The following is a 24,942-nucleotide window of genomic DNA, read 5'->3' on the forward strand; positions in this document are numbered from 1 at the left end:
ACACACATGATCAGGTACACACATGTCCACAAATATACACACACACACACAATGAGAAGCAATTCATTAATAGACCAATGAAATACAGACCACATAAAATAAGTGGACCTGCCAAAATAAGAGCTTTCACCCATTCTGCAAGGAGTCACAGAATTAGTTCTACTTAACAGAGGGATTGAGAGAGTGATCTAAATGTGGTTGTTTTGGGAAGCCTGCCTGTTGTCAATTCATGTCTGAATGATAGACATGTAAGTTTGGAGAGCCGCCCACACATCCCTGAGCCTCTCTCAGTTGTTACAATCAAGGGAAATGGAAGAGAGAGACAGAGCGATGGATACAGGGAGAGGGAGAGAGAGAGAGAGAGGGAAAAAAGTGTGCTGTCTGTCGCAGAGTGGAGCTTTCCTGCCCTGGCTGAGTGTGTGTCCAAGTCTCTTTGAGGAAGGGTTAGAGTTAACCCACACACTCTCAGCAGAAACAGCATCAATGGAGCTTTCTATGGGCTGTGAATCAAGCCACACATCCAAGAACATCGGTGGCCGATGCATGTGACGCTGCTGTGTACTAATACTGTACGGTTCCACACATACACACTGGCTTTATACAGATTAAAAGCCACTGAATGTCTTTTGCGGGGCTGTCTCTCTGTCTCTGTGTGATCATGGGAGGTATGCATACAGTAGCTATATTTGGGGCTGGGGGGATTTGCTAAGCTGTGTTTTCCAGCCAGAGCTCAGTATTAGTGCACTAAGACAAAGAGCACAGCGGTGCCACATGCATATGTACGAGCGCACACGCAAAAGGGCACACCAGTCTCACACATGTAGCCTGGTTCTCATGTGTGTGAAGAAAACCTAGCTTTGAAACACTTGAAATTGAAATTGAAACTATAAACTAGAGCTGCCCAATGTGGGACTCAGAGTCCACAGTTGGCCCTTATTTCCTTAATTTTGCATATTACATCTTATTTTGAAGTGCTTTCATGAATCAACATGAAGTAAATGAGGCAGTAACACACAAACAAATATGTAGAAACAAATGGCAAGGAGACTTTTTTTCACCTGTTTTGAAAGAATATAGTCCCATTAAAAAAAATTCCCATTACTTTAGGGCAAAAGGAATTTTGGCTCTTCTTCTAGCTAACTGTTTTTCTGATACCCTCACCAGTAGGCATGGCAAACTTGTCATGTATAATATCATTACCACAACCATGAGTATTTGGTAACACAGATTCCAATCTGATAAATACAGCGCCCATAGCAACAACAAACTATTCATGTGACACATGTGGTAGCCTAGTCACAGGCATATTGCTTTACACCATGTTGCTGTTTAGTCAAGCATTTATGTAACAAGCCGATGGATTGGATTAGATTGGACGGATTATACTACTTTTATCTGATACAAATAGTTTGCACAGTCTAACAACAACACTGAATATCAGATTGGCACATCCTCAATTACCAGTATTGTAAAGTATCTAAAACACTGCATGTACCTCTGTAAGTGCATCAGTCTATTCCCCGATCCAATGCCATGTTCTTCCAGTGTAAATCAATTGCTAACTGTGGCTAAAGTTACCCTGCTAAAAATCAATTCTTCTTTGGCAAGATTTTTTTTATTTTGGCCAGCAATGCCAGCAGCAACCATATGTAGACAACTGTAAAAAGTATCCTGTATGCATTTTATAAAATAAACTGCTCTTGGATTGGTACTAGGTTTCTAATACTCAAAGTTCATGTATCAAGAAGAAAACATTCTAGCTTCTCTATAAGAAAGAAAGACAAACATTTATCTTTATCTCTGCATAAACACACATGCATTGAGCAATGCAGGCACACATATTTATACAAATGAGTGTGTGGAGTGCTCAGAGCCCGAGGCAGGCCCAGGGAGAGAAGCATAGGACAATTAAAACTCATGCTAAACCCGAAGAAACACACAGACTGCTAGAAAGTGGCCACTTCACACTGATGCATCAAAATAACACATGAGTACTTACACACACAAGAAGAGAAGAACAACAAAACAAAAAACAACAAATCACACATCATAATAGGTTCAGCACAGCGTGAGAAGCTTTCATCCACCCCTAACTAAGCTCACATTTTTTGGTGTGACATCTTTGACAAGTGACAGCACACTCACCCCAATTATCCTGTTTCATACCTCCCTCTCATCCTCACAAATAAACCCAAACTCTTTCTCAAAACATTCCACGAAATACATACATTATCGGACACAAGCCGTTCTGGTCAGCCTGACCTCTCCTGCACTGTGTCCAGGGTTGAAACAGAGATGTCCCCTGGGCTCTGTCACCTGTCTGGTGGGATGAAGGGCTAAGTGATGGAGGAGGGTGAGCCAAGGTCTCATCGGCTCTTTGTGTGACTGAGTGCAGGAGTGGACGGCTGACCTTTGACCCTGGCAGGAAGAGAGATTGAGCACTGCTCCAACAACTGATTAGCATTCTGCCCCCCCCCCCCCCCCCCAACACCACAGGAGAGAATGGAATGGAATGAACACTGTGGATACATGAGACTGAGGTGTGGCAAGTTGTGAGACAGAGATTCAGTCAACCTGAATATTTTGAAGCTTTGCTTCTTCGTGCCAGCACAGCACTTGCTGTCAAAACATATCAAATCCCCCCCATCCAATGAAGGAATCACACAGCCATAAGTAATCCCACCATGATTAGATTCCTAAAAGGCTAAGGGTCAGGTAGAACATGGCAACTTGATGCCACGCCATGCCCTCTTGCACAGTGTTTTCTTTTGATGCTTTGTCTCCCTGGCAGTGCAAGCTGTCCTACAAACACACACAAATACATCAAAAAAACAAATAAGCCTGTCGTGTCCCCACACGTCTCAACATCAGCATATGTATGTGAAAATTGTCAACAGTGCACAGCGAGATCAAACTGGCAATCTGTCACTAAGCTGGGGATGCAGTTGGAGGATTGAAGTGACTGATGTCACAGAGAAACTAACCCTCTAATGTGGTGTGAGCATCTGGATTTAAAAAAATGAAAGAGAGGAAAAAAAGGAGGTACTCTGACCTCCAGTTTGGGATGTAAGCAGAATATGCAGTCCAAACAATGATGACATAAATGGATAAAAGATGTGAGATGGCTTTATCCACCTCTGCATCCCGAGGAGTATCTGTCTCATGCAGTATTTACCGTGGAAGGGTCAGTACCGCACTGATTTGTGAGTGACGCTGGATTTCAGCACCACGGACAGCGGTCTTCCTCTCTGCGCGAGGAGAGGAGCAGGAGGAGGAGGGATGGAGGAAGAGAGGAGTGGATGTGGTGTTGTTGGTTCGTTGGTGGGGGTTTCCCTGGCAGATTCCAGGAGACTAGGGTCTCTACACAGTCATTCCTCCATCGCTACACCACACCGCCTACCACCACCATCACCTCCGCCTCCTCCGTACCGGATTTCCATACGGCGGAACACCGTTATGTGTGTGTGAGATCACGGCTTTCATGAAATATTGATCGACCCAACCTCACACAGGATGGACAGAGAGATGGAAGAATGAGGGAGGGAGTAGGGAGAGGGAGGAGAAGGAGAGGGAGAGGGGGGGGGGTATTCCTTTGGACACGCTTTATCATGCATCCACCACCTCCACCACCCTCCCTCCCTCCCAAAAAAAATCATTTACTTTCCGATCATGGGTGTTGATTTCGCTTCGCGTTATGGATGAGAAACATGACAAAGCAATAAGCTGAACACACAAACTCTCTCTCTCTCTCTCTCTCTCACACACACACACACACACACACACACACACACACACATACGGATAGAGGGATAAAAATCATGAAGGCCGGTGGCGAGCAGACCTAACACAAACCGCCGCCTCACAACCGCACATTGCATCCAAGCGCATAACGCTTCCAATATTTGGTAAGTGAGAGACGCGCCGTCACCGCGTTGCATTTACAGGGATGTCAGGAGGATTCACCCGTGATGGCCACACTCAGCCACACCAAAACCCACCACAGTGTCACGGAAACTTATTTGTCGGCACTGTCATTCACAAAATAAGCCCGAATCTCCCCTCACATCATCCAGATGATGTTAATAGGCCAAGGATGCGCTCACCACCACCACCACCACATCCACCTTCAGCAACTGTCGTGAGCAACACTTCAAAAATCGCTGTGGTCAGCTGGGTGTTAATAATGCAATCTATAGCCTGAGCATCTTTAGCAGCGACACAACACACGGTCAGCTGTAATTTTCAGCTCTGACAAGCAGATCGGGACATGAATTATTCAATGCACATAAACTGAGCGCTTCTTCCTCCTCTCCAGCAGCAGCAGCGGCAGCAGCAGGGAAAACGACAAGACATGAAACCAATGCAGAGCCCACATCAGCCGCATAAGCACTGGCTGTCGTGTAGCCTGGACATTAGTGTATGCCGGTAAAAGAGAGAGAGAGAGAGAGAGAGAGAGAGGGAGAAAAAAATCAGCGTCTCCTTCAAGAGGCTGCAAAAAAGCAGCGAGAGCCGCCGCCGCCGCCGCCACGCAAAAAACAGCCGACATGTATGAAGGTCCAGGCAGACAGCCGGCGGAATTGATTCATGGAAATATAAGCGACAAATTAAAAAGACATTTCTGCCTTTACCTGTCAAGACTCCGACCCGGATTTGGTGGTCGTGGTTCGTTAAAATCATCCCGTCTGACGCCATGTTCAGCAGCGCTGTCGCCCGCACCGAGAACTCACGGCAGGGCCCAGAGCCGATCGCATCGAACTTTGTGGGGAGAGGGAGGGGAGGAGGGCTGGGACTCAGCTGGGAAAAAAAATGGCCAGACGAGATGAGTAGAAAGCCGAGCGATCATCAGGACACCTACAGATAAGCGGGCAAGAAGCGGGGGCCGTTTAAAACCGCACACATCACTCAGCTGGCCGCCTGCCACGGTAGTAATGTGGATTCTAGATTATTTCTTCGGGTGACTGTTATTTCCTGACAAAGCTTTCAGGGAGACACCTCTCATGCATGTGATGCCATTTTAAGTGGGAATTTTAAAAGCTCTTTATGGTTTTGGCCCCCTTAAAAAACTAGTAACAGGCCCCCTCATCCTTTTCCTCCATAAGATGCTACCCTGCTTTATGAGATTAAAGGGGGCCCTCAAAGAGCAAGGACAACACCCCAGAGATGTGCCTCAATGCAGAGGCTTAAAAGAAGATCACAGTCTGACCTGTAAAAACACAACTCTATCCCCAGGCAAGAAAAAAAGCACTGCTGCTATTTATAGCCTGGCTGCATGCTGCTTCCATGGTGTGTAATTTCTATTGTTTATTCTTATGGAAAAAAAATGCCCATCCTCCAGCTGCTGTTGGGAATCTATCAATATACATAATTCACCAACACTGTACATGAGCACAGTGACGGTGACAAGAAATAGGGCAAACTCTTCCAGCTTGACTGGCTCGCTTCAGTAAGCGTCGCCATGTCCGTGTCCAATGACCTAACCATGAGAAATGACACACATTTCCACACTTTATATAGGCTGGGAGCCAATTCCCTCTTTCATTGTGTTACAGTTAGCTACAAGAGGTGTGCTCATCAAGGACATGAAAATAGACCTTCAAGGCTTATCTGATGTCTTCCTTTTTCTCTGTAAGTTCCACTTGGCTAAAACACATGTCCTACTGCAACCTACATCATCCAAACAACAGAAGGAAGGATGCACGTTTGAGCCAATCAGATACCTTTAAAAAAAACTGGACATCAGCTCTAGAAGTTTTAGTGCTGTAACTGAAGTCCTTCTGCAGTTCAGTGTTTGCAGGCACTCTATCTATACATACAATTCAATATGTTTATTGATGTTTAAAAGAAGTGAATACAACAAAACCAAATGGACTTACTATTCTTGACCCTTTCCATCAATGCACCACCAGACATTGGATTAATAAAAGTAACTGTCAGAATAGCGACTTCTCTATTACATTTTCACAATATTAGAATTACATTATATGATTGCAGCCCTGTGATCGATACCACTGACAGACACTATCTGTTGCCAACATGCTGTCTTTATTTACATAATGCAGAAAACTCTCCCACTGGTGACTGTTACTTATTTCATGGGTAGATTGTCGCATGCCCTGCCACACGATTTTTCCAAGAGTCTAAACCAAAGCGACTGGACTACAGAGTTTCTTGAAGATGTTTCTTACACCCAGTAATTCTTCCTCCATAAAAAGGAAGACATAGCAGAGTGTAGTAGTCACACACTGTGCTATGAGATAGATAACCATCTACTTACTGCATCATTTTCTTCATTAAGGTCTGTTATTAGGATGTACTGTGAGAAAAAGGAGACTAAAGAGACTACAAGGTACAAGTTTGTATTTCATAATGTTTCACATCTGTTCTTTAAAGAAAACAAGAAATCATCATCAAAAGCAACCAAAGGAAAAGCTGGGAATTCAGCATTTCTCACTGGGCAGTAAAGCAAATAAGCTGGTCTCTTCCAAAAATATCAAGGCTTACATGACGTTCTCTTTAGTTTGACATCAGGTCAGTGATGACCAGGCATACAGTCCATCCAGCTCAATAAGCTTTTAGAGGGATAACCCATCTCATAAATTATGCTAACTACAGTCAGTGACTTATTTCCGCTTTAAACTAAAGCAAGTAAGAAAATCTTTTGATGTATTTTTATACACATGTGAGTACGGTGTCACAGCAGCGTCTACCTCTGTCAGCCTGTCAATGATAGTGACAGACCAGGGTTAATAGTGAGGATTAGCATGCACAGAGGAAATGTATGCATCTGTGTCCATGCAGACCTGCTCTTCATACCATGCAAGCAGATGTTCTACTGCTCTCTCACACACACACACACATACAGACACACTCCATGGTCCAGAGTAGGCACGGTTTCCTGGAAGGCTGGAATTCCCTAGTTGGAATTGAGTGGGTAAGCTGAGGAGAGTAGATAGCAAAGAAAAGATGTATGGAGGAGGGGTGCGAGCCAACAGGCTGAAGACACTGGGGACCCCCATCTGCACTGTGTTTATGTAGAGTGAGAATAAGAATGCTTGTGCACAAGTGCGTATTATAATGACGGTGTAATTATCTCACCGATGGTCGAGCTGCTCGCTATTCATGGTTAGGTGATGAGGAGGCAAGGCCATCACTCTCCCCCTTTACCTAACCATCCATCACAATAATGAGGAGAGCTTCAGCTGACAGAGGGAGCTGTAAACCTCTCTGTGGCAAGCCCAGGGAAGCCCCTCATTTTCCCCAGATGTAGGATAAGGGAATGGGGGGAAGTGGACAGAGGACAGCAGCGTGCACCGAAGTTTGCATTACACTCAGCTCAATCTTTAGGGTGCTGGGACGTGTCAGAGGATGAAATCTCCTCCAAAACTATATGGAAACGCACTAATAGAGGTGTACTATGGAGTAGAGGCATTTGAAAAGTGTGTGGTTTGGTGTGAGCCAGTTTAGAAAGCCACAGTTCTTTCCTACATTACTCACCAAACACTTTATTGTATAGATTTCAGCGCCTTTGACCAGTGGTCCACAGTCACTTTCAGTGTTGACCACTAAACTTTTTCTCTTAGGTGAGTAGGACAAGTGTTGGCAACACCCCTCATGGAAGCCATCCCCACTGGGGAACTGTGGGTTGGAGTGTTGCCCTGGTGGAAGAGAACTCTCCTCGCCACCCTTCCACACTTCATCACCTTGATTTTCTCCTCTAGGTGTCTCTAGTTTAGTAGATTCCGACTTAACTGGTTTAGGCTGTTCTTAAATTTGTGGTTGTAAGTGGTGGACATAATTCTCATGATCCACTTAAAAAATTGGAGATTACCCCTTGACAATTCTTGCTAATTCTTATGGACTCAGGCAGTTTTAGGATCGTGCTTGTTGGTCATTTTAGAGTTTGCTGGGCATCCCAGCTATAGTACCATTATTCATCAACCTATCAAGATCATCTCATGGATCATTGTCAACAGTCTCCAGTGTGGTAACGGTAAGTGGCTTTATTACCTGACTTATTTCATAACATCCCCCAAAGTCTCAAGACATCTAAGGCATCTAGAAAAGAGCTGTAGATCCATCCAATGCCATAAAGCATGCAGGACGTTGTCGCCAAAGAGCCATAAAACTTTACTTCCACCCCAGCGATCCCCAGCTTGCCCCCATTCCTAAAAAGAAAACACCAGGCTACAGTTATTAAATGCACGATAAAACGTACAGCAGGAAGTTTTACTGAGTTCCACTAAGTTAAACACCACTTTATGGTGTTGTACCTCATCATTTTATATGGGTCAAATATTTAAATGAATACAAAATTGCATTTGTGTGTGATTAGCCAACCGTATATGAGGTCCTTATAAAGGGCATTTTGTCTACAATGTACTGTTTTTAGTTTTTTGTTTTGAGCAGACAATTAGACCCTCTTAACTAATCATATGTTTTCTTGGAAATGTTCCCTGCCCATGATGGCAGGCTGCTTTTTAATTAAAATATAAGGGGGAGGAACAAGAAAAGGAAACTTACCTTGGGGCTTATTCTACATTATCCCTTGATGCCTTCTCCAGAATACCTGACTAAATCTGCCCCTTAGTTGAAGAGGAGAAGTCAGTGAGGATAGAAAAAAAACAATTATCCATCTGCAATTGAGCAGCAGACACTTAATCGAGGACTGCTGGGGACAAAGCCCCTTGTTTAGAGGCAGTAATTAGGCAACAACATTGCAAGAAGGCTAAGATGAGTTGAGGTATACTCCACTCCACCTCAACTATCCAAGGAAGGAGAAAATCGGAAGGATGGTAAAGACGAGAGAGTAGACAAAAAGGGGAAAGAACAAGAGAACAGACATGAGAAGGAAAAGTGTGTGTGTGTGTGTGTGTGTGTGTGTGTGTGTGTGTGTGTAATAGGCAGCATTCTGATGAGTGCAGGATCTCTGCCGACTCCCACCACCATTACAGCAGCACAGAACATTGCCCCAGGGTCTTGGAATCAAACCCATTACATCTGATACTGGATTTCTCTCTGCTCAGAATTAATGCAATGTGGACTTGCCTTCTCTAAAGCTGGCCAGTGTCGCATAGAATCGCTGTGCAAAGAGCTGCACCACAAGGAAAAAAAAGAGGACACGGGAGGAAGAGGACCTTAGAGGGATACTGGAGAGGCAGCCTTGCTGCAGCCGAAGGGGTCATTTCATATTTCATTTTTTATTGTATTGAAACAAGACTGGCCGTGTAGAATAACTCACAGGATATATGGGACTGTGTACACATTAAGGCAGCCTATGTATATGTTTATACAGGGGCCCTGTAGTCCATTTGCATAATTAACAGACTGGCATTTGAAAAGCAGAATGTCAGCACAAACAACCTTGGACACCAAACTACCCGGGGTCATTTTTTTCAGCCGTGTAATTGGCTCCTAATGCAGAGGAGTTAAACATAGAGATTTTCTGCCCTTAAAGCAAAAAAATTCCCCTCTTGTTAATGGGCTCAGCACTCCCGCATTCCTGCCGGTGATTATCAGTCAGTTTGGACTTTTGGAAGTTTTTCTGCTCCATGACGGATCCAAAAAAACATCCAAATCTACCAAGCTTACAACAAGGATGTAAAATACAGTGTTCTTTTCTGCAGTGTCTCTGACAAGCCTGGCCATTTTGTCTGAGCTGCACTGTAGTAGACTGAAGGTAACACGTCCATCCATCTCTGCCTCTCTGCTTATTTGTAGTGACAGGTCTGATGTAATGTTTGTGTAAGCGGCCATACTCTGTGGTGACATAGCTGGCTTTGCACATCCTGTCTTTGCTACATCCTGAACACACTGCACTCAGCAGCTGCATGCAGTCTTAGCAGAATAAATTAGCAGAATATGGGATAAGACTTAATGTAACATTCTCAAACACAGATACTGGACCATATATAGGATAGTATTATATAGCCTACAATCTATATAAGTCCAAGCAAAGTTTAAACTTTCATCTTTCTGATGGTTTTTAATCAAACAATGTTTTACCAAACACAGACATTGTCTGCTTTCAGGAACTGGCCACTAAATCGACTAGCTTGTCATTTGTTTAATAATTTATCAGTTAAAGTTGCTTAGTGACCAACAAAGGATCAAAGGATGGAACAAAGGATGCAGTATAGCAAAAGTTAAGGCTAGCCATCTGAGCTTAGCTTGCTTAAGCAAAAGGTCAAATAGAAAGCAGCCAGTCCTGGCCCACTGCAATAAAAAAAGTATGTAATAATCTTCTATAACCAGATGCCATTGTGAGGGCATTGCACCTCCTCCTGAAGCAGTGGTTCCTTGTTGATGCCTTTAGATGCACAGCAATGTTCTGGACACTTATGGCTGTCTCTTGTCATCAAATCTAACAACCAAGTCAGAAGGCGTGAACTGAATAATAAAGAAAAGAGAGGAAAAAACACCCTCTGGCACCTGTCCATTCCAAGCTGCTCCCAGGAAAGAATTGAATTTGGGGATTTGCTGGACACTACACAGCCTTTGGGATGTAATCTCACATCCACACACCTATTAACCTTTACCAGCAGAGAAGTTGGAATGACTTTCAAGCTCCAGTGGGTCCAGTGCAGGATAATGACTGTGGTGAGTTCAGGTAATGTGGTTAGCGAGCTGCTGGGGCCAAGCTGTCAGCTCTGTGGCAGTTAGAGGATGGGGGTGGTAAGAAACTGGGAGGAGGGAGAGAGAGAGAAGCTGGACCTGACATAGGCCTGGAAGCAGAGTCAGCAGTCTGGGATCAGTGGCACAGCTTGACTGGATCAGACAGAGAGCGCTCCTGAAGCTCAAACAACACAAACACATTCACAAATGCATGTGCACAAACGTGGAAACACATGTATGTACCATATTCCCTGATCTCCTTTCCTCCTGTTCCTCCACTATCTCTTTCCTATCATTACACTTCCTCTCCCCTACTCCTGAGTAAAGGTGCTGCAAGGGAAGAAGAGACTTCATAGCAGCCAGTGCTACATGACTTATTACTCATCCAGGCCTTTGGTGGACCTCAGAGCAGCACTGCTACTTGCTGGCAGCCCGGTGGAGCTGTGAACCCACACTCTTGTGTTCTGCCTGTTAGCTTGTCAATCAACTGGCCAAGCAGTCACTGCGTCATTTACCAGAGCAATCTTGAGTTAGCTCTCCCTGTAGCCCAGGTAACCCCACCTCTCTATCCTCCACTCTGTAAAACATCAGGGCTGCTTCCTGACTGGGCTGTATGTACACTCTTGGCCATCATCCCTGGTGACCCCTGCATGGTCTCCCATTTCACCGCAGGAGTCCTGACTCACATCCAGGCCAGTCGTATAAATGAGTCAGTCATGCAGAAGAGATAAGATGCAGAGAGGAAAGACACGCAACTTATAAAAACACATAAAGTAAGCAATAGAGACAAAGATGGGAATTTGTGGCAATATTAGTATTATTTAGTGTATATAGAGCTGAGTATAAATTGCACATAACATAATTATTATTTGTATTTTTAGAGTATTATGCCTGTCTTTAATTATGTCCATTTGAGGTGGCACTTTTTATTTTAGTTAGAATTATACGTATTTCCTAAATCTAGTTTGGCTGCGATATTGACCAAAGGACAGAAAAATGACCAGCCTCCTCATTGCTGTATTTGCACATTGTGAACCTGTCTGGCCCATTTGCGTTGATGTGTCATGTGTTCCCTCTCAGAGGGACCCCTCTGAGAAAAAAATGCTGGTCTGGTTGGAACAACCACTGTATATTGCTGCAACGCGTTTGGAGAGACCGGAGATTCACAATGGAGCCCACTAAGGTGGAAGCAGAGAGGTTTGCCTCTGATGGAGTGCTCCTCAAGGACCCAGGGCACACATTTCACATACAGACATGTTAGACTGTCAACAAGTACATGTTCCATTCAACCTTGAGCCTCAATGAAGGCAAGTGCAATGGCGAGTTGCTAAGATCTAAAGTGAGGCTATTATAAGCAGTGTTTTTGAACCTGAATCTGCAAAGTGCACGTCCACTCGGTCATGAAGAGAGACCCCAGGGACGTGTTGTAGCATTCCTCCTGATCCCCTCTTTTCTTCTCATGCACATACATCAAACACTGCAGCACCCTCTGAACACACATAGTCAAACACATACACACAACACACATTGGCAGCCATGCATGAATGCACAAGGAAATTTATGTCGACTGAGAGGAATGGCCAGAGGATTTTAATTTGTCACAACACAGACTAACACCTTATACTGAACAACTGTCCACTCCCCCTCAGCTCTGTCACTGACCCCCAACATGTCCATTCCCACAATTTTTTTAATGGTTATAATGCTTTTATCACAGGACAATATATTGTTCTAAACATCTAATTAACCTGTAATTGTTGGTTATAGGTTATTCATCTAATCCTCAGAAATGTGCATTTGGACATCATAATTACATTGACTTTACTTGACCACCAAATCCTATCACAAAAACCTCTGTAGCTGTTCCTGAGCCACCAAATTCATAAAATGTGATCACAAAACAAATGTTCTATAACATGTTCAAACCACAAATATTGTGTGTAGCACTCTCCCTGAACTATCTCTCTAATTAAAGATTCAGCAGAAGTCACACCATCTCCACCATAACAATTATGTGGTCCTCTCTTCACACACAAACTCTGACCTCTGCACGACACTGTTATTGAGTAATGACGACGGTGGCGTAAATGACAATACAGTTGCTGCTACACTGTGACAAATGGAGGGGGGATCGTGACAAAGATGTTAAGGAGGAAGGCTCATTTAGAGCTCAGTACATGTTGGAGATGTATGGCCAGGCATGCAACACAGCCTTAAGCAGAGCTTGACCTCCCAAGGACATACAGAACAGAATCCTTGACTTACACTGGGCTGGCAGACAAGCAGGAATACCTGATATTAAAAGTGGGCCGGTGGTGACACAGACACAGACCCCCCCAGGCTAGAACGCCTAATACCCTGCAGTGCAAGCTTTTATCTAGAAGACCTTAGTGGCCCACCTGAGAGCAGAGGCAGCTGGGGAGCAGAGTGTTAAGCTGTTGGCTGTCGCTGTGTCATGTCTGTGTGTTAACAGGAAGCCCAGGCTCTGCTGCTGCTGCCGCTGCTGTATCTGAGGGTTTCTGTGAGATGCGTGTTGCAGTTTGATGAGTGTTTCTTGCTGCAGTGCGAGAAAGAAAGCGAGAGAGAGAGAGAGAGAGAAAGAGGCAGAGAATCTCCTCACATCAGAGCTTCATATGATGCTGCTGCAGCATGCATGTTTGCACATAAGCAGGCATGTGCATGCACATGTTCCAAAATGCAGACATGCATGCAAGAGCACACACACAACAAAAAAACAACGAACACAGTAAGAAAGAAAGAGCTTCAGTGACCCAGCACGGTAAGATAAGGCTGCTCTGCAATTCAGAAATATGCAACCTGCATGTTAACAACCCCTGGAGCACAGCCTCCACGGGGCGCTCTATCTCCTCTCTCAGCCTCCCCACCTCCCAGCTCTCTGTATACCTACCCACCCCTGTGCTCCATACACCTCCTCTCCACCCATCCCTCCATCCAACACCTACACCTCACCTCACCTGACTGCTAACATAGAGAAACAACAGAAAGATGAGCAAAATGGAGGACAGATATTTTCAGAAAAACAGAAGGGGAATGTTGAGTGTGTGACTGCGGAGGGGAGCTGGTCTACAATCATGTGCAGAGTCCCAGTGAGCCGCTTAGTGCAGAGTAGGACGAGAGGGCTTGGGGATGTGAAACACAACATATGGAGGACTAATGATGTTCTATTTGGAGGGCTTCTCTAAGAAAGGTTACATGAGGCCAAATACAAGGGAATGTGGACGGGGTTAAGGGAAAGCAGAGTGATCAAACTGGACAGAGGGGTAGGATGTTAGCCAGAGAGAGTGCTGTTGAACAGAGAGGAAAAGAGAGAAAGAAAGCAAGAGATTCATTCTCAGCAGTGGAGAGAGATTGTCAGGTTTCCACACTGGAGATGCTATGGAGAGTGACACGTCCACACGACACAGGCATAACGCACTGGCTTTGATACTAATATCAGTCTTTTTAGTGGGAGGTTGATGAAATTTGCATTTAGATTGAAATGACTTGGGGATGGCCAAGAGACCACAGAGGGGCAGAAAGGAAGAGAGAGGCGAGGGGAGAGGGGCGAGGGTGTGTCTTTGCCTTACTCACAGCTAAGACCTCCCCAAACAAAAAAACAAACAAACAAAAAACAAATAAAATTAAATAAAATCCTCTATGTCAACACACTGCTAATGAACCACACACACATTCCTGATGTTCCATTCTCCAGGAGGCAACTCTGCACGCCACCCACATCTCCCCTCCCTCTGTTCTCCGGCTACACATGCCTGACATTTGCATCGTCCAGAGACAGAGGGAGCAGTGAGGAGGAGGAGGTGGGTAGTGCGCTCAATTTGTGTCTTAATCACATTAAAACGGCCCTGTTCAATTTTCTAAACGATTTAACGAGGGCTGTGCCGACTGAGACGGATCACGCACCGAGTCCTAATCTTGAGCCCTGCCCGCCTAATGGAAAAGAAAGCAAACACGTTATTTCTCCTCAAGCAATACTGGTACTGTATTGTTTAACTAATATTATCACAGAGTTCAGTAATTCTTATCTTGGAGCATTGATGAAATGTTGTTTTTATGCCATAATCATTCAGCTTCTTTATAGTCCCTTATGAGGTCAGAACGAACACAAAATGATGGTTTACATGTTTTAATGCAACTTAATGATTAGTAACATTTAATAAACTTTTTACACCTACACTTTTTTGATCATTTATGAGGATTTGTCATGAAGATAAATTAGCTTAAGATTTCCTACAGTGTTTATCCTCCCTAGAGGATACACTTACACTACTTCTTTCTACGTTTTTAATATTTCTTTTTCTGTATTAAATTATATTAATGTCAAATATGTACATAAAAATATGACTGTACCTGATCCAGAGCCTCCTGTTGCTACAGTATCAGCATCAGGTTGATGGTTTCCTTTCCAGAGAACAAGAGCACCACCTTGTGTTAATATTTCATGTAGGCAACAGCCCATGCATTCTGATCACACACACATAGCCTCGCCCTTACAGATGGCCGAGGACAACTGACTAGACAAAATTCTTACTGTAACAATTACATAGAAATGAACTGTCTATCAGAATCTCGTTGTCTCTATAAATCTCAAACGCTGCTGTTTGAACAAAATTAGCAAAAACCAAGAACAAAAAGTAACAGGAATTATAAACAACATATAACACAGCAATACTGTACTAATACAATACTGTATTAATGACTAATTCCAGTGAAACAGTGATGATCAGATGCCAACAAATGCAAAAGCTGCTCTAATTTTATCATTATTGTGTTATCAATAAAATGCTATTAATAATCAATAATATGCACTCCACATCCATGCTTGTAAAACCACAAGTGTTGTTCAGTGTAGTCCAAATGGATGGATCAATAAAGCATGTTTATTAACTTGTACCCAATTAAAATTGAAACTGTGGCATTAATAACAGATTTCTGTGACCACTAGCATTTATAGTGTGTTAATGTGTGCCAAGGAAGAGATATGCATTAGAGTGCAGACCAGATTGCATTAAGTGTTAATAGCAATTTACATCTCCACATCCCCTCTGAGGGATTTCTAATCTTCCGTGTAAAATAATTTAATCCTCTCTGTCAATATAATCCTGCCGATATTATTAAAAACACCCATGATGACATGTAGATATTACTATTTTGCCTTGGAGCCAATAGCTTTAATTTACCTGGTGGGAGGGAGTGTGTGCATGTGGAGAAAGAGGGGGGGTTGGGCGGGGTGGGGGTGCTTGCAGAGATGATGAGGGAGTGCAAAAGACATTTCAGTGATGAAGAGGCCCCGGGGGGGAAATAGCTCTGAACTACCTGGGTACTTACCTGTTAGGGAATCAAACCGATATTATACACACTCAAACACACACACACACACACACACACAGACAGACAGGATATGCATTAATACTGCAGTCTTCTATCATTTTTAATATACGTACCTACCGATGCTGGTGTTAGGGAAAGAGGGGGGAGTTATTTTGAAAGAGCGCGAGTGAGCAACACATCTTATAACCAGAGTAGGACACCACTCAGCGGACTGCCTCAGACTTGTAATTCATTAAAGGCAACGATGGTTTTTCAAAAATAAAAAAAGAGAGAAAGTAGGACGTGATTTAATGTCTTAGGGGAGGTTTTAAGCCACTCTTAAAGGCTTAGCCCTCCCCCATTTCACCTTAATAATGGGCTGCCATTTGTCCAAAGTCATAGGCTAATGGTCAAATCACCATATGAATACAACCACTGTGGTGTGCAGCTTTAGCTGTGTTACATTTTTATCATCACTCGACTGTGAGGATCATTAAACGGGTTAATGGGGATAGAGGATGTGTCACTATGAAGTACTGTTGGTGGCCAGCAGGTGTCAGTGTAGCCCTCAGACCAGGCTGCAGCTGCCTGAAGGGGGGGATTGAACCTTGAGTGGAGTACAGAGGGGAGCGGCCTGCAGTAGACTGGCCAGCCAGAGCCGCACTGCATCAAACACAAGGTGGGTAAATTGCTATTAATAAGCAAGAACAGGCTCGGGTGGGCAGAGTGACACAGCCCAGTCCAGAATTTATGGAACCTCTGGCCTGCAAGAATCCTAGAAGTTATTAAGTGTAACTCATTCTATCCATCAGAAAGTGTCGGACACTCAGGACATAAATTTGTCCCACAAACTGTGGTGTATGAGTGAGAGTGCCAGTGTGTGAGTATGTGTCTCGGTGAGACACAAAAAAGCCCTATTTGGACTTTAAAGTCATAAACACCCCCCCACTACTCACTTAAATGTGAAACCACATAAAACCAAAGAAGGACACAGGGCCGAGTATTGAGTGGGAAGCAGCAGTGATACATGATTCAAGTTTTACAATTCTCTTCTTTCACATTATTAGCCTCCTGTCTCTTTCTGCAGGTTATAATGTCATGGAACCTTTAACTGCTCCTTTGAGGGAGAGGACTCTGTCCTCTGTTGCCAGTGGCTACTCGCAGAGCGAAGTTCATACTTAACCCGATTAGCTGAGTAATCTGGGTAATGACAGAGCTCAATACCTGCACAGACACATACTGGTTAGAATGCACAGCTTGTTTAAGTCACAGGGCAAACGTACTACAATAGAACACTACCCAACAACATTAGAGGCCAAGTAAAGCTGAAGATCTACATATTTGACATTTGGAAATATACTTATTTGACAGCATTTGTCATCCTCAGTATGAAGCCAAAAACCAGCAACCTATGACTCAGCTCAGTGAAGACTGAGACTGGATAAAATAGCAAGCTTGGCTCTGTCCATGTGTAACAAGATCTGCCTACCAGCTCCTCTAAAGCTCCGCAATTGGGTCATCTTGACAAACATGAGCCAAAAAGTAAACCATTAACACTAATTCAACATGATTTGGGTCAACCAAATGTGATCATGCAGACAATTAATGTGCTGGGCACAGAAACATCCTGAAGTCTCTGGGGGTTGCTGGTTTTTGTAGGGATGTTAGCACTGGTGGTGATTAGCATCTTATTCATTTGTTGCAGTATCCTGTTGCTACCTGCTAGAAAACAAGCCTATTATGTGTAGCTATTCTAACGGTATACTTTTGTATACAGTCACAGATTCTCTAATATTTGATTTTGAGTGTTTCCTTTTTGACAGTCACACAGTGAAAATCCAATCATGTGAGAGACCCAATTAAATAAACAAAGTTACATGTTAGTAAGATTAATCTATAGCTCAGTCAGGTGACATACTTGTCATTGCTGTGGGTCTGAATAGCCAGACTAACATAATGGCTTGCATAAAGCAAAATCTGTCTTGGTGCATATCTGGCAGCAAATGTGCTATGATTTGGGACATACTATTTATTTTATGACATACTAAATGGTAGCAGCACGCTATCAGAATGCAGCTCAAGTCCTAGCTAAGCTTGCTGGCTGCTGGCTGTAGCTTCATATTTAATGTGAAGATAAAAGAGTGTGCTGATTTTCTCATCCAATTCTCTTCAGCTACAGTATTTTGTAAATGTACTAAATAATATATTTAGACTATTACTTTTAACTTAAAAAAGGCACCATCCACTGTCATGACTGATCATGCACGTTTGTTACCAGCAGTTTGCATCTCTAGGTTAAAATATTTAGACAGTTGCTTTTCACATTCTGACACAGACACAAAGCTGGATGTTAAGAGCTCATATAAATAGCTTATAATCACACTCTAAACACAAAACTGTCAACAGCTGGTTCTACAGTGCAAACTAGTGACAAGAAAATGCCACCGTCAAGCACTGATTCACACATCCATGCATTCACCATGGCAACAGGTTTCTTCTCATCATGTGGGCTGACATACAGCATGAGTATTTGCTGTTTTTGCACATCTGCTTTGTTTTTGTGCACTGTCCATTATGTAAAGATAACATTTGTGCAGTCTGTTTTATTCCATGTGTCCACATTTTCTGGTGTACTGCGTTAACACACCTCAGCAAAAGCTTCCTGAACACTGAGAGGAGAATCAGAGTGGCACTCAGCACAGAAAGTGAGATAAGCACCTCTCTGGAATATCAGTGTGTAAAAACACAAATTCCACCACAAAATGAGTAGTCATTCAGAAACAAACAATGGCTAGACAGAATAAAAAAAATAACAGATAAGAGGAGAAACAAAAAGTTTGATGATCGTTAGTGTAAAAGGTTGACAGAGGGGGTGGAAGAGAAGAGCAAATATTATCTGAAGGTAGCGAGACAGAGGGAGGCAGGGAAGGAAAGAGCAATTAGTGAGAGATAAAAAGCATGGCAGGGAGGGTAAGACAACCTCTTATTACTCCAATTAATCCAATTTATAAAAAAAAAAAAACACCAGAAACGCAGATCTATTTCTACGACAACAGCAAGTGTTCCAGGGTCATGAGTAGGCAGCCTGATCAAGCCTCTTGCCAGGCTGAGCGGAAAACAGCATGCTGGCATTTCAGCCGGACGGAGGGGTGCGCCTACCCTGTCAGCGGGCACATTAACACTAATTCAACGTGACTTGTTGATATATTTCCATGGCAGTAATGATGTTAATGGCAGTATTTTAATGCCAGTGTGCATGAAAATCAGAGAGAATATTAATGCAGCGGACTGCTGATCATGCTGAGGGTGGAGCGCATTAATATGTATTGAGTAGGCTCTTGTGCACATGGGTTTTCTGAGGTGAGTAACACCACTCTAGTATAATGTTTACTTGTCTGGGACCTAAATTAAACAAGTGTATTTTTTAGTGAAATAGTCACCACTTATCTTGTTTATGGTGTGCAAAGAGGCAGGTTACAAGCTGCAGATAAAAGCCTGGGTCTTGGGTCTGTCAAGGTGGAAGTAAGCCAGGAAAAACTTTTTCTTTGATGGGCATGTGTCGGTGTTTGCTGTGGCATCCTGCCATCAAAAAGTCCTTTATTGACCCAATTAATAATGTGTCTCCATTGCCACAAGTAGGTGGAATACATATCCACTACAGAGGTAAGCTGTATTCCACTAATTAAAACTTATAAATGTTAAGAGTTCCTAAATAAGGTCACACAATGCTGATTATGTTGATCAGTATCAGATATGTCTCTCTGCTTCCGGTTCATGGGGACAGTGTGCGGGTCATGTACAAAAGCCGTATGCAAACAACCGCAGAACTACGACAGCGTTGCCCCGAGTTAATTTCCAACGTGGCTATAAAGGAATAAACTGCTTTTTGAACCAAATAATGAAAGAACGAGCGACACGGGACAAAAAAAAACGCACGACACATGCTGAACGCACTGTGTATATTACGAGGCACCACCTAGTGGTTTGCAGGACAACAAACAAGCCGGATTGAGCGCAAAAACATGTGTAGCCAGATTTGAAAATAGGTCTGAACGTATCCAGCTTAAAGGCTATCCGGATTCCTACTCTAGCTGGATTGACTTTCTCTAGTGTGAACGGGGCCTAACACCCTATTCTAAGCACAGCTCTTAATCCTTAACCCTTATCTTTGGCCCTGTTCACACTGGAGAAAGTCATTCCAGCTAGAGTAGGATTAAGTCCAGACAGCCTTTAAGCTGGATGTGTTCAGACCTATTTCCAAATCTGGCTGGCACACACTTGTGTCCACACTCAATCCGGCTTCATCCAGCGTGTTTGCTGTCCTCCAAACCACTAGGTGGCGCCTTGTAATATACAGAGTCCGTTCAGGCCGCGGTAGGAACGCGTGTGCGCATGCGTCATGCGTCGAGGTGTTCACACTCAGATAAAAAACATCTGGATAGGCCCGAATCCTGCTTTAGCCAGATTTTTTTCCCAAGTGTGAACGGGGTATTTGACTGAGCCACTGACAGATGATGTCATTCTCTACTGTCAGAAGCAGAACTGGCAGCCAAACATCCTGCACTGTAGCTTTATCACTAAAGTCTGTCATGTGGTCCACCTCATGGCCCAGCTAAGAGTTTAAAATAAAAATAATCTGCAACCAAGAATCTGAATAAATATTACCTGAGCAAAACTAGTCACTTGCACAAACACGCTGATAAAATGTAGTTCACTTGTGTTTGGGTTTCACTGCCTCAGACACAAGCAGAAAAGCAATTTATTTCAGTTTTCAAGCTGCATCTTCATTAGCCTTATCACCACCCAAATGCTCACAATCAAAATACCATTTTCTCCACTAAACATGCTCTGAGTAATGCTACAAATAATCAGCTCTATTTGTGATCAGATTACTCTGGCATTTCTTCCAGTGGCAGTAATGGATTAGACCTGCATGCAGTAGCAAAGTGGAACAGATTGGCGCCCCTTGTGTGATTCACTTCATGCAGCCCGGTTGACAGCTGTATTGTTTGAAAACTAGCAAAAATGGAGGCTGCTGTAAACCCCCCCCCCAGTATGAGCTCTTTAAGCAGTTCACCACCTTCATGGCTACAGCAATCTCAGTAATAGGAGTGCAACTTTCACACCTTGCCTCAATGCCAACAATGAGTTATTTAGTCTTGTTGACATCTGGAGCCACAATGTTGTTTTGGCACCCCATTATCAAGTCCCCCTCACCAATGAGCACTCTGACTTCTATCAGATTTCAAGCTAGGCAGAAAACGGATGTGCACCAGTATTAGTTATGTTATAAAAAATATTTTACATTCTATCATTCATACAGCAAATTAGTATCCATCTACATCTATAATATGTGCCCGTATCCTTAACCCACTAATGCCCAGTTTAAACACTGTGCGATTTTGGGCTGTCACAGACGAAAGACTAGCATCGTAGGAGAATCGTGGCGTTATCTTTGGTCGTGGCTCTAAATCGGTGGTCTTACGTCGCACTGTGAGACAGGTTCCATGACGGCCGTTGTCAGCGTCTTGCGACCAAAGATAAACTAGCGGTTTATCTATCTCTAGCGGTGTCAGAAATTTAGGATGACTGACTCACAGTGTGACAGCTGCTACGACCTGTCACTCTACATCCATGTCTTTCCCTGTTCGAATGTTGACGTACGACATAACCTGTGGTCACCTGCGATTCAGTAAATGGTCATCGTACAATGTGCATGCATCAAACTTGGCGATCGTACCAAAGTTTATTAGACTCACATCGCATAGTGTGATGCAATGGTCTTATAAGACCGCTAAAAAACGCACAGTGTAGAAAGGCCATAATGCCTAATAGACATAAGTGAGGACCTAAGGCCTAAAGTAAACAAAAGTGGTCTACCAAGACCATAAAGAACAGGTGCAGCACCTCAAACAGAAGATAGAGAACTGACCGCTGAAAACAAGACCATCAAAGACCAACTGAGGAAGAGCACAGCCAGGCTCAAAGACAAGATCGAAGAGCCAGATCATCAAGAGTGAGGAAGACACTGAAACCAAAGTACTCGTGGATGATCAGCTGATGCACAAAGATGACAGCCTGATGACAACACAGCTGCTACTTCAAAACATGGAGAAGGAGACAAAAACCCAGTGTGCCTCCATGTCTGAGAAGGAGAAAAAACTGTCTGAAAAGAAGCTGATGAAAGAGACACAGGAAAAATAAAAGAATGTACAAGAGGAAAGAGGACAGAGAAAAATAAGTTAAGTGAATAAGGGAAAAGCATACTGCTGTTTGGTTCCACCAAAAAAGTCAACCATAAAAAAAAAATCACATAATAATATAAATCACAAAAACTTCCTAAATGTAATCTGCCTGACTTAAGTCAGACATCATCCATCCACCTACTGAACCAGCTTTGCCCTGTAGTACCAGGTCACAGGGGTGCTGGGCGAGAGGTAGGGTACACCAGTTGCCAGTCCATCACAGGGCAACAAAAACAGACAAACAACCCTTCACACCTGCAAAGTGTTTACACAAAGCTGAAAAATGCTGCCCGCCACTGATTCCAGCAAGATCAAGTTATACACTGCTCAAAAAAATATTAGGAACACTAAAATAACACCTCCTAGATCTCAATGAATGAAATACTCCTGTTGAAACTCTTCATTCATAGTGCAATACGTTTAGAACAGAATAACATAAAAATAATCAATGTAAATCAAAAGTATTACCCTCTGTCTAGCACATGGAGGGCTGTGCGGCCCTCCAAAGAAATGACCCACCGCCAAACTGGTCATGCTGGAGGATGTTGCAGGCAGCAAAACATTCTCCAGACTCTGTCACATGTGCTCAGTGTGAACCTGCTCTCATCTGTGAAGAGCACAGGGCACCAATGGTGAATCTGCCAATCTTGGTGTTCTCTGGCAAATGCCAATCACCCTGCACGGTGTTGAGCTGTAAGCACAAGCCGCTCTTGTGGACGTCAGGCCCTCATTTCACCCTCATGGAGTCTGTTTCTGACAGTTTGAGCAGAGACATGCATATTAGTGGCCTGCTGGAGGTCATGTTGCTGTATCTCCTCCATGCTCCATCTCCATACTGTGCTGACAGACACAGCAAACCTTCTTACCACAGCTCGCATTGATGTGCCATCCTGGATGAGCTGCACTACCTGAGCAACTTGTGTTGGTTGTAGACACCGCCTCATGCTACCTCTAGGGGTGAAAGCACTGACAAAATTCAAAAGTGAGCAAATTGGTGAGAAATGGTCTGTGGCCAGCACCTGCAGAACCTCTCCTTTATAGGGGCTGTCTTGATAATTACCTCTCATTTCCACCTGTTGTCTGTTCCATTTGCACAACAGCAGCTGAAATTAATTCACAATCAGTGTTGATCCTAACTGGACAGGCTGATTTCACAGAAGTGTGACTGACTTTGACTTTACATTGTGTTGTTCAAGTGTTCCCTTTATTTTTTTTTGAGCAGTGTATTTCTCTGTCTTTATTAGTATCAGCATCAGAATATTAGAAAACATGACAGACACATGTCAGACACATGCCACTTAGGGTGTCTATTTGTTTTATTTTCCTTGACATGTGTAGGTATGTCTGTGTGAAATGCATTTGTGTGTATAGCAGAATTCCTACAACTATAGTTAAAACAAACACACACAGTTCAGGCTGAATCATGCGAGTTAAATTCTGGCTTCCAGGGATTTTTGTTACACGCTACAGAGTTCATCCTCCTCGTTTCCTGTCTCCCACTAACCCTGTCAGGACCACTTAGGTGCAGGTTTTTGTTGTTATACCCCCATTCCTGAATGGCACTCTGAGCTGTACACTGCAAAGTTTTCCAGTTTCGTGCCACATGTCCCACTGCTCTCCTGAAGGTTTTCAAACACTAGGCTGTGTGATCTCTTGAAAATGTCAAAAGGAACAAAAAGGTCAGCTCACCTCACTGAAGTAAATGTGGAGTCATAAGTGGGATAGCCAGGCCCGGCATTCTCCTTTTGTCACACAAAAATGAAAACATGTTACTGAGCATGACACCTCTAGTAACAGCCTCTGTTACTGTTGTTGGGACTTAACAATGTATCTTTTATAAAATAATCAATGCCTTCACTGACCAGCTTCCAGCTGCTAACATGAGTCATATCTTCTGTGAAGTTCTTACTTTGTAACCATGGCAACTTGAAATATGTTGAACTACATAAGTCCCTGCAATACAACTCCACTATAGCTGGTTGTACATGAGCGAAAAGGACATCACAAAGTACAGGGTAAGAATAAACAGCCTCTTGTAATCATCATATAGTCAGTGCTCCTTTTTCACCTTAGAACTCTCACTGTGAGTTCACACTGTTTTCTTTTGAGTGGTTTTCTGATAAACAAAATTGCAATTTTGACTGTTTTACATATAGCACCATAGTACCCAGTTTAGATTATTATTATACACACCAAGCATTAAATCATTTTCTACAGTTGGATGCATTTATGCTCAGCAGGACCAGTTTCTCATATAAGATGAATACAAAAAATGATAGAGAAATTAAAAAAGAACAAAATTATCAGCAGGTGTTGTTGTTCCAGAAAATATTATTTTGTAAATTATCCATGCAAATTAATATCCTTCACATCCAATTTAACATTTAAAGGTAGAAATTCTGCATGATGGGTATCTTTCCTTTCCTGTTTCTTTAAGACGTACTTAAACTGTACTATAGTACTGCTATAATACTATTTCATCAGTTTCTGATGGTAAGCATCATCATTACATGTAGAAATGAGAAAAAAAAAATATTGCAAGAAAGTGGGATTTTGATTTAAAACTTTGGCATGCTGTGATATGGGATTTTACTGCTTTGGTTCCTTTCCAGTAGTACTTAATTATGTAACACTGTGCACTCTTCCAGCAGTAAAATACAATAATTTTTAACACCTAATCAGAAATCATTGTTAAGATCCAGTGTGTACAGCCAGAGGGAGATTACAGGTTGTGGAAGCTGAGCTTTTAAAACAGCAG

The 24,942-nt window shown here is 43.1% G+C and overlaps 1 protein-coding gene across 6 annotated transcripts in view; it reads right to left on the bottom strand.

Annotated features, from left to right (window-relative positions):
• gphnb (gephyrin b) overlaps positions 1-4,722 on the bottom strand; it is a 67,249-nt gene extending 62,527 nt beyond the window's left edge. For all 6 annotated transcript variants that reach the window (XM_028397530.1, XM_028397528.1, XM_028397531.1 and 3 more), the window contains exon 1: positions 4,629-4,722. In XM_028397530.1, the coding sequence (XP_028253331.1) occupies positions 4,629-4,692 (64 nt within the window). In that variant the 5' untranslated portion in view covers positions 4,693-4,722. The remainder of the gene's footprint in view (positions 1-4,628) is intronic.
• Between the last annotated feature and the right edge of the window lie 20,220 nt (positions 4,723-24,942).

This window comes from Parambassis ranga, chromosome 24 (assembly GCF_900634625.1).
Source record: "Parambassis ranga chromosome 24, fParRan2.1, whole genome shotgun sequence".
In the NCBI taxonomy this organism is placed as follows: Eukaryota; Metazoa; Chordata; class Actinopteri; family Ambassidae; genus Parambassis; species Parambassis ranga.